Source organism: Carex rostrata, chromosome 5 (genome assembly GCF_964058835.1).
Source record: "Carex rostrata chromosome 5, lpCarRost1.2, whole genome shotgun sequence".
NCBI lineage: Eukaryota > Viridiplantae > Streptophyta > Magnoliopsida > Poales > Cyperaceae > Carex > Carex rostrata.
The window spans coordinates 6,805,197-6,816,489 of record NC_135922.1 but is presented as its reverse complement, the minus strand read 5'-3'; the positions used below and the strand labels follow the sequence as shown (position 1 = coordinate 6,816,489).

Genomic DNA, 11,293 nt, shown 5'->3' with positions numbered 1-11,293 from the left:
CAAAGCTAATCAGATAATATATGAATAGTCGCACATAGTATAAAAATATAAGAAAAATAAAAATAATAATTTATTCAAATATGCTAAAATAATTCCATTTATATAATCATCAACTAGTATAATAAATTAAAATAAAAGCGTACATAAATAGTGAAAATAGTCATGCAGAATTTATTACATATTACATAGATAATAAAATATTACAATAATTAATAACGTACATAATATAAGGAGATACACATGACATTTAGAAGAAAAAAAGACGTAGCAGAATGGACAGACGTATAAGAATCGACTAGTTGATGTTTAGAACTAGCATGTTTTCACTAGCATGTGGGCCGAAAGGAGATGGTTTATCTGCGTAGACTCGTTTCGCTATGTTATTGCCTAACAATTTTAAATATGCTTCATGGTTCAAGCTACACCATGATCGCGTCGATAAACTGAACACATTTAATTTGTCTTTTACATATGTCCATTTGGAACTGCTGTTTTTAAATGCTCTCAATGTAGCGGGTCAACTTTATATACTTTTTCTAATTGCCACATTATTGGTGACAAAAAAAATATCAATGACTGGAACTCGATCTTTTGGAAGTGAATGCATATTAGTTAATATATATATATATATATATATATAGAGTTAGGCTGGGGTTAGGGATGGCAATGGGCCGAGCCCACGGGTATTTTGTCAAGCCCAGGCCTGGCCTGCCCGTTAAAAATCAATGGCCCGCCTGCCTGGCCCAAACTGGCGGGCTTAAAATTTTAGGCCCGACCTGCCCATGGGCTTTTCTTCTAGGCCCAGGCCTGCCCGTGCCTGCCTGCTTATGCCCATGGGCTACCTTACCCGGCCCGGCCCTACCATGCCCAACCAAACCAACAACAATTTTTTGTACAATCAACAGTTCAACATAAGCATAAATTAATACCAAGCATATATTAAAAAAATATATATATCCAAGGTGATATGGTAGCAAAGCCCTAAACAAAACAACACTAAGCATAATTAATACTATGCAAAACAGCACGGCAACAAAAGTTCCAATACAGCAAAACAACACAACAACAAAAGTTCCAGCATAACAAAACAACAACACAACAAAGTATAATTTAGCACAAATATAATTTAATACTAAGCTAAAAATAAAAATTTAACAGTTACACAAATATTATTTAGCAAAAGGAAACATAAATCATTTATTATTGTGAAGGAAGCAAATGTCAAGTATCAATAATTAAAGCAACAGTGAAGGTCCCAGTTATTACCAGTATCAGATTTCTCTTAACAGTATCTTGTCAATACAGCACCTATCATCTCATTTACTCAACTTTAATTTTATCAACATATAAATCTTTTTATGAAAACATTGTATCAGAAATAAATAACTTTCATTATACTTGCAGCTTGGGATGGAATTTCTCATGTGGTACAAGTTGAATCTGAAGATTAAGCTCAAATAGCAAGCAATCGTTCATCTCATCAGCCACAACCTTTGCCACCTACAATACAGAATATTTCAGACAACCTATTTTTTTTTAACAAAGTTAAGTTGAAGGAAGAAAAACACAAAAAGGTCCTAATTTCTATTCTAACCTTTGATTCGAGGGAATTGAGAGCTTGGGATGGACTTGATTTTTTTTGTTATATCATCATTCATATTTGATGGGGTCATCATAACTACAAATAATAGGATCCACAAATATGGTTAATTTATTTTTTACAAATATGACTAAAAGCAGATTCTATTATCATATATGCTCATCTCCACAAATGCAAAGACACATGTCTATATGAAAATAATAAATAAATAAGACTAGACAATAAGGGCTCTGAAAAAAAAAACAGTTACAATATATTGGTAGCAAAAAGAAATATATATTCGGTACCATTAATTTCAACAATCTCTTCTCCTTCATGAATACCAGCACGGTCAGCTTGACTCCCTCAATGCAAGACAAGACTACCTGAACATCAATTATAGAAACATAATAATATTTCTTAAAATTTACTTGATCAGGAAAAATAACATTTTCTTTCCTTCATTTTGTTTTCTTTTACATACCAAGTGCCCAGAGGTTGGTTCAGTATTTATAAAGATGCCAACTCTTTGCAAATTCTTATCACTCCATGAAACTTTGGTATTCCTGCAAAATCAAAGAAATCATCGATTTTAAGCAAAGTACCTAATTCATCACAATAGTTCAAAATCATCGATTTCAACGACTTCAAGCAATCAAATCTGTGTTAAGTACTTAAATTATGACATATATAGGAGAGGGAGGAAACTAATATCTAACCTGATGGAAGAGCCAAGAGCGAGGTAGATTGGTGCCGTGGTGCGAGGAAGAGCGAAGTAGGTCGGCTGTGAAGGCGGAAGACTGGTGCATCGTGGCGGATGTGGAAAGAGAGGGAGAAGAGCGGCGAAGAGAGAGATAAGGCGGAGGCGCCGCGGCTGTGAAGGCGGAGCCGAGAGCGAAGTAGATCTTGGCAGTGGTGGCGGAGTGAGTGACAGAGAGATCGAGAGAGAGAACCAAAGAGGCGCGGAGAGAGCAAGAGAGCCAAAGAGACGGAGAGAGTGACAAAGAGGAGCGGCTGTACATTGATAAAACCCTAAATGAATTTGTTGTATTAATATAAAAGCCCAACGGGCTGCCTGTGGGCTTAGATCCAAGCCCAGGCCTGGCCTGGCCTATCTTTAGGCCCGGCCTAACCTGGCCCATCACAGTGCCGGGCTGACCGGGTAAAGGCCGGGCCGGGCGGATATGACCGGGCCTCCGGGCCAACTGGGCTTTTTTGCCATCCCTAGCTGGGGTGCTATGGATAGCATAGTGGTCTCTATGCTACGGCTCAATATTCGAGTTTCCAAAATCCAAACGGTCGATCCGAACCGTTCATATTATTCTCCATATTAATATCTGCTTGGAGACCAAATTTTATAATTTTCTGAATTTTTTTACTATTTATTAAGCCACTTTGAAAATCGATAATCCAACGGTTTTACTGTTTTGTGCAGCCACCGTTGGATCAACAATTTTGTAAAATACTTAATAAATAGTAAAAAAATTCAGAAAAATGTAAAATTTGGTCTCCAAGCAGATATTAATATGGAGAATAAGATGAACGGTTCGGATCGACCGTTTGGATTTTGGAAACTCGAATATTGAGCCGTAGCATAGAGGCCACTATGCTATCCATAGCACCCCAGCCTAACTCATATATATATATATATATATATATATATATAAAGGTAGGCTAATATACAATCGATTGTTTCTAGCCTCCCGTGCAACCAAGTCGTTTTTCAATTTTTAAAGTCCAAATGATCCATCCAAACCGTTAGATGTGATCTTCATATTAAAATGTGCTAGGAGACCAAATTTTACATTTTTTGGAATTTTTTTACTATTTATTAAGCCACTTTGAAAATCGCTGATCCAACGGTAGCTTCTGATTTTACTGTTTGGTTAAGCCACCGTTGGATCAGTGATTTTCAAAGTAGCTTAATAAATAGTAAAAAAATTCCAAAAAATATAAAATTTGGTCTCCTAGCACATTTTAATATGAAGATCACATCTAACGGTTTGGATGGATCATTTGGACTTTAAAAATCAGAAAACGACTTGGTTGCACGGGAGGCTAGGAACAATCGATTGTATATTAGCCTACCTCTATATATATATATATATATATATATATATATATATATATATCTAGGGAAAATTTCCTCCATGCCACTCCAAAACTTGAAAAATATCAAATTGTCACCTCAAAACCTAAAATTACTTATTTGCCACTCTAAAATCATCAAAATTATCAAAATGCCCCATTTATACATCTAATATACATATCTAATTAATTTTATTCTGAAAAGTGTAGTATAAAAAACGTATTTTTGTAATTCCAATTTTACCCTTCAATTCATATGATAAAATTTAGAACTTGACTCTCCAGTCCCACAGATCCGTCCCCTTCGCCTCCTTCAACTTCCTTATGCCTCTCTTTAACCCTCCCGTCTCCTGCTCCTCTCATCCACCCCTCTCGTCCTTGCCACCTCCCCCCCACAGATCCGTCGCTCTCATCTCCGGTAGCCTTTCTTTCTCTCGTCGCTATCCACTGACGATCCACCTCCGTCGATCTCCACTGACGCCTACTTCACCAAGGTTATTGGAGATCTCCACTGACGCCTACTTCACCAAGGTATACGAATTTTTATATCCAACTCAATTTTCTTTTGGTATAATGATGTTCGACTACCAGATGCTTGTCAGAATTGAGTGAATGTTTGAATTAGGTTGCTTGGCCGGGCTGTAAGGTACTGGTACACTGCCTTTAACTTAACAGTGGGTATGCCATTTTTAGCAGGTGACCAAATGAGCCTATCTGGAATTGAGGAAGTTTAACGTGAGGAAGTTTACCCCTTAATTGCAATCAGTCTAGGCACTGCCATAATTGCTATTTAGATAGTGTCTCTTATATCTCTTAATTGCTATTCATTTACCCCTTAATTGCAACAAATTTTGAAGGAAAATCCGATATTCAAAATCAAGTCTGTAGCCAAAGTAGACTGGTATTATAATGCCCACTTAATAATACTGATGCATTCTCTATAAACTATGGATGCAGGTATTCATGCTAAAGCGAGTGTCAGAGGACAGGTCCAAGGCCCATTGTGCGGCTATCATGACCGATGTTCTTTTAAACGCGCAATGCAAAGGCATCATAGATGCCTCCCAACAGAAAATTCTCCTCTCAGAAATTGCTCTTCATCTCTCCTCTTCTCGGACCTGTTAGTCTAATCCAGAGTACAATTATCCCTTTTTGCTCTTTGAAGCTTTTTGTCAAACACTTAGTATACAGAAGCTACATCATGAATGAATAGCCTGATGTACAGAGTAAAATAGAGTAGAGCTGTTTTTTCTGTTTCATTGTACAGACTCGGCGTAAAGTTCCTGCTTTCCTATTTTCTCCTCTTCTCTATCAGAAATTTTGGTTTTTCTCCTATGCAGTGCAGCTTGGGTCTTTGTTAATACAATATTTTTAGGAAGGCTGAAAGATGTAGACAATTTTTTTTGCTATATGTAATGGTTCAGGTGGCTGGAAATATGTAAATAGACAGTTTTGCTTGTGATGATATAGATAGTTTAGCAAGTTAATATTGTCCCTTCTTATAATGAAAGAAATATTATATTAATTGCTTCTCTTTTTTTTAGAATATATTAATTTCTGTTCTTATATCTAAAAGTCAGCAAAACCAGATTTCATGATAGTTGTTATACTTATCTGTTAGTGTGTTCTTTGGATTTCATGGCTAAAAAATTGGTTATTCAGCTATATTAATTCCTTGTATAATAAATCTCCGGAAAGGTGTTTTAAAATTTGAAAACTGGACATTTTTTTTTCCCCCGATAAGAAAAGGGGTTGGTGAACTCACTTTGCCAAATTTTGTTATATATTTTTGTTATTACCCACTTGAAACATTATAAGATGTCATGGTATTGTATCATTATCTCACAAGAAAAATAGATTGACTTGCAAAATACAGCAAGGCATAGATTCCAAATTGCATCCAATAATTGTACAAGTCTAGAAATTGCTTCTTCAACTGGTACAATCTACCTTCACACTTCCAGCAAGTCAGCCTTTTCCTTTTGTGGTACATTACCAGATATTTGATTATAGTTTTTAAAATAAAACTTTGACGGCACATGGAATCCTAATTGATATCTCGGCCTTTTCAAGCTGGATGTTGTGACTTGCACTGTAATTTGGCTGAATTACAAAAATACATTTTTTATACTACACTTTTCAGAATAAAATTAATTAGATATGTATATTAGATGTATAAATGGGGCATTTTGATAATTTTGATGATTTTAGGGTGGCAAATAAGTAATTTTAAGTTTTAGGGTGGCAATTTGGTATTTTTCAAGTTTTGAGTGGCATGGAAGAAATTTTCCCATATATATATACACACACACTTACACATGTGCTTGAATTTCTCCTTAAGCTCGGTCATAGGCTTGCTTTTAGTAACACGAAAGTAATAATCAGGATAGTCAGCTTGGTACAGACAGTTAGTTGGTCTGGCTGTACCGATGGCCAGTACGGTGGCCGGACTTTAAGCATGTTGCGCATGTCTTTCGTCAACCTTGGCCATGACTACTTGTTTTAAATGGAACTTTTACATATATATGATATGATTAAGGAGTGAAAACGGATAGGATAAGGGGCGGATATCCATATCTTTTTGTAATTTGAATACAGATACGGATCAGATATTTATTAAAATAATATAAAAATATTATTAAAATACTAAAGTTCATAATATTTATCTAATTATAATGATGAAGAACATATTTTTTTTATAAGATATATTATACTATATTGTATAGATCTACTATTTGGACACAAATAATTGAAATGTAAAACCATATATATTTAACCTAAAATAAATGCCAACAAACTTAACATTATTTTTTTTGTTTATAACATAATAGAGAAAATTGAAAAATATTGCTGCTTTTCCAGTAGCCAAATGAGTTGCATATATATGTACCCTTTTTCTCATCTTTACAGCATGATAATTTATCATATGATAATATTTGGAATTGAATTAGATTAAGGCTATTATCCTATTTGAAAATTTGCAAATCCACATTATTTTTTAGTTGCATAAACTTTTCACTTTTCAAAGATGTAAATTCAACTATTTACGAAGACCATGATGAATGCCTTGCACTTTGCATATATACTTCAGGTGACATTGAATTCTGGTGGGGTTGTTTTCATTGCTATATTTGACACCTTGAAAAGTGAAAATATCACAAAAAAGGGTGCGGTTGTAATCAAAATTGCTTCTTCCCGAATGGCAACACAATCAGAAAGATTAGGATATGAATTAGCGAGATGCCTAGGCGTCAGAACACCCCAAGTATGTATGTTATTACTATTTAGTATTCACATTCTCATATTTCTAACTTTTAAATCTCTTAATTTTGATTACAACCTCAAAAAAGTATAGGAACAAGCAACATAATGAAAAAGTATATATGTAAAATATTTCTATCTTGTAGGAAGTTTAGTCCTACAAACATTTGCACTTGGCTAATTTTATCCTCCAATCTAGTTACAGAACTAGTTGTTGAATATCTACATATATATTGAGGCATGCACCCGAAGGAGATAATTTTATTTGACATGGAAATTCAGGCTACGCAGTAGATACTAGATAGCAAGTTGACAGCATATATAATAACACTAGATAGATTATCAATATAAAGTATTAAAAGTATACAAGGTTGCAATAATGGAGGCGATGCAAATAAATAAAGAAGGCAGAAGCGTGATATTTAGAAGCAAGCTTTGGCCTAAATAACCGGCTAATGTAATAGTGGCATCAGCTACTACTCGAGCAAGTGTACCAGCCTCAGTAGACAGCAACCCTCCATTGAATGTTCCCTGAGCTAGACGGGATGACATTACCTGTGATAGCAGGGAGAGGTTGACCCCTACAAGTAGTTAACAAATTAATGACAGTTAACATGGCTATATACTGCAATCAACAAATGTGAATTAGTATTGCTATTTTAGAAAACAATTAGAAATGACTGAATATAAATTATAAAGGTAAAGTACCTTCTAGAACTTCAGCTGCTACGAAAGTAATGAAAGCGGAGGTGATATACTGTGACACCGAGTAATGACTCGTGAACTTAAAGCTTAGGAGTATACCAATCAGGACCAATATTTCTGAGCCCAGTAATATTTGCCTACAGCAATGATACACTCCAGTTAGAAATTTGCCTAGTCCTTTGAAGAAACTGAGAAAATTAATTATCATGGCACAAAGATTTAATTTACCTGTCTTCAACAAGTCGAGTAATGTAACTTCCTACTATAGCATTAACTGGTAAAACAGTGAGCCCAAGTATAGCTAGAAAGAGGGCTACTGTGCTTGTTGACCACTTGAAATAATAAGCGGTGACCACACTCGACTCAGATAGGAGGATCTCCATTGCATATTTCAACATGAAATAAATCAGTAGTTGTGCCTATATATGACACAGAAAAATGAAACAGTACAAGTTAAAATTGGTAATAAGGTCAAATTATATCAAAAGAGAAGTTAATTTTTTAAGAAATTGTTCTAAAACCTTTACAGAAGGTGTGAGCAATCGGTAAGCCTCACCAATAGAGCTTACAGGCTTCTGTAAGTCGTTAGATGGTACCTCTTCACTATCATCACACTCCTCTATGTCTTCTTCGTCATCTCTCTCTTTTGCATCCAATAGCAATGGCTGGTTGAGACCATTTTCTATATCAGTATTATGTCCCTCATGGCCTATTTTGAGTTGAAGAAATTAAGTGTCAAATTCAAATTTCATAAAAATATCATATATATCGTATATATGCATGCATGCAGGGTCATACTTGTAGTGTTATTTTGTGATGTGTTTTCATGAATATGATCTCCTTGATTATCACGAGCAGGTTCTCTGAAAGAAATACATAACCAGATCAAGTAGAGCAGCCATGCAACTGCCATGATCCAACCGGGCAGAGTACTTTGGTTAAAAGTCAGAGAATATATGTTGAACTTGATCTGGAGTAAGCCTGCCAGAGCAGGTCCACATGCCATTCCCAGAGCACTCGCACTGACAAAGCCTGCAGATGCCTGAAGCCTAATTTTGAGAGGCACGCAATCGCTGATGTAACGGCGATTCACAGCTCTAGCTGAACCCAACCTGCATGCAATTAGTTAGTATGTATGAATTAATTACACAATAGCTAGTAAGTTCTTGTGATGGACTTTACATGAATAATTAAATCAACTGCATATATGCATACTTAGTTCTGTTGCTTACCCACAGAGGAGGCGACCGAAGAGAAGTAGTGATAAAGAATTTAGGTCATAAGCTAAAGCATACAATAAGTTGCCCATAAAAAGCATAATGCTGCTGAAAACAAGGGGTCTGAAGTAGGACTTGTTAGACCATGCACTAAAGTAGAGTGATGAGAAAACTTGAGCCATTGCCATTGACCCAATGATGACACCACAAACCGTGGCAGCAGCACCAAGGCTCACTGAGTAGTCATCGGCAGTTGGCACGATGATGTATGTGTTGACCATGTATAGGAAAGTGTTCACCAAGTTAAGCAGAAGAGACATCAAGTGATACGTTTCGTGATCATCCACTAAATCTAATTGCTCTTCAGTTGGGCTTGGGCACAGTATGATTGCGTCTTCCGGGACGATCAGCGCGTGTTGCCCCAAGAATTCTAAAAAGTTCGTCGAGTGATTTAGCTTTCTCACTGACGCATTTATTTGTTCTATCACTGGATCCTGCATGTAATATATACATAGTTATACACACACACACATATTGTAAGACTAGAGAGAATCAAATCCTTCACAAGAAATTACATGAATTATAGACAAATTAATAGCATTTGTATGAAATTAAGAGAGAATCAAAACCTTCACAAGAGCAGTTGGATGATCATAGATAGACAAATAGCTGCTTTCATGATCTTGAAGAAAAGCAAGGTTGCGAGATAAGGCCCCAACAACTGCCCCGATGCCCTTTGCATATATATAAGGCAAATAAAGTAGTTTTATTAAAACTCATACAAAAAAGGTGAGTGAATTAAGTAATTAAACAGCAAAATCAATAGATTAAACATATATATATATATATACCACTAGCTTGAACACCTGTTGAAGCTGAGAGTAGGGATGGTTTGACCTAGTGCCAACATAATAATCGGTGAACTTATAACGAAACCGTTTGTCAAATTTCTTCAGAATTTTTCTAATGCCTGTGGCATTCATATCAACAAATCGAAGAAGCTTAAGAAGGTCACGGCCGACTTCCCTGTAAGACTCCTTCACCTTGCTTACTTCTGATATGTCAGATGTTTCTAAAATAGCATCACGTTGCGACTCCGGTTCTTGGATTTGGCTTGCGAGCCGGCCTTGTTCCTCCAGAATAAATAGTACCACCTTCTCTATCTGAATAAAATTTGGGAAGAAATTAAGTTGTTATCTGATTTAGTTAGCCGGGTTCAATTTATGAGAAAAAAATGGTTGTAAGAATTAATTAAAACCTCATCGTCAAGCATTGTTGAGAATTCCTTTAAAACTTGCCGGCGATCTTTTCCATTTATGCGGTTTTGCTGAACATACTGTTTGATCTTCTTCTTCAATAACTTGTAGTTAATGTAGTATCTATAGTTGAAATGAATCCAAAAGTTCAAGAAAAATGTACCAAACACTAGTGGAGAATCAGCCATCAGGATCAATCAAAAACAGCCATCGTGATCGGACTTGCGTGCGATCCTGATCCAGGTGTTACTGATAGTACTACTAATCAGGATCAGACGACTTTGATTCCATTTTCTTTTCTTTTTTTTTTTCTTTTTTTTGCAAATTATTTTTGTAATGTCGCCACCACAAATTTGCTGGCCAATAATATTCAACACTTGACAATTCCAATTAATCATACTATATTATATAAAAAATGTACCGAAAGCCATGCTAATTCCTTTAACAAGTTTACTTAACAGAGGAAAAGGGAAAGGGGGGAAAAGAAGTGCATACACTTTCCATTCTTCCACCTGTTCTGCTTTCAACTTCTTCCCAAAATTAACCATCTTGATCACTAATAAATGAGAATTTACAAATCTAGCATAGAAAAGCTGACCTCTTTTCTCTCTCTCTCTCTCTCCTCAGTCTCTACTCTCTTCTGAGGTTTCTGCGCCTCCGCTTATATATTAAATATTTATAGGGTCTGTCTCTGTATAATTGAAATTTGTAGTTATTTTATTATTTACCAAGCAAGCCTCAAATAAAATAAAAATAGCTACAATATTACATTACATTACGTGACAAGTATGACGACATATGACCACATATGAGGGTTTAATCTGGCCAAAATATAACGACATCTCCTCCCATTTCGTTGCACGTGTCCCAAATCCCAATCATATATAGTCGACATAAATTATCATTTCATAATTAAAGTATTTTCACTTAGACAATGCCGATTAATGACCCGTTACGGATTTTGGTGGATTATTCCAATTATAATTAATTATTTTTAATTATTTTTGATTAATCACTTAACAATACTCTGTCTGTTTCACGAACGTATACCGTTAATTACAACATTGTTAGCAAGTAAGCACATGATGGCAACTGATACAGTAAAACCGGTCTACTGTCACGTGAGAAATTTCTGTGGAATGAGTTGCTTTTGTTTTATGTGTTGATCTAACTATTAATTCCCATTC

The 11,293-nt window shown here is 35.6% G+C and overlaps 1 protein-coding gene and 1 long non-coding RNA gene across 2 annotated transcripts; one reads left to right on the top strand and one right to left on the bottom strand.

Annotated features, from left to right (window-relative positions):
* The first annotated feature begins 3,961 nt into the window (after positions 1–3,961).
* LOC144554429 (uncharacterized) lies at positions 3,962–5,276 on the top strand. The gene is made up of 2 exons (XR_013511611.1): positions 3,962–4,198; positions 4,625–5,276. It is a non-coding gene; the product is annotated as an uncharacterized LOC144554429 (long non-coding RNA).
* Positions 5,277–7,019: 1,743 nt separating this feature from the next.
* LOC144554257 (SPX domain-containing membrane protein OsI_17046-like) lies at positions 7,020–10,676 on the bottom strand. The gene is made up of 10 exons (XM_078302579.1): positions 10,602–10,676; positions 10,109–10,229; positions 9,702–10,013; positions 9,480–9,584; positions 8,866–9,344; positions 8,432–8,745; positions 8,155–8,342; positions 7,862–8,052; positions 7,637–7,770; positions 7,020–7,509 (listed from the first exon to the last, which is right to left on the bottom strand). The coding sequence occupies exons 1-10, from the start codon at positions 10,652–10,654 to the stop codon at positions 7,271–7,273; spliced, it is 2,136 nt and encodes a 711-aa protein (XP_078158705.1). The 5' UTR covers positions 10,655–10,676; the 3' UTR covers positions 7,020–7,270.
* Positions 10,677–11,293: the final 617 nt, after the last annotated feature.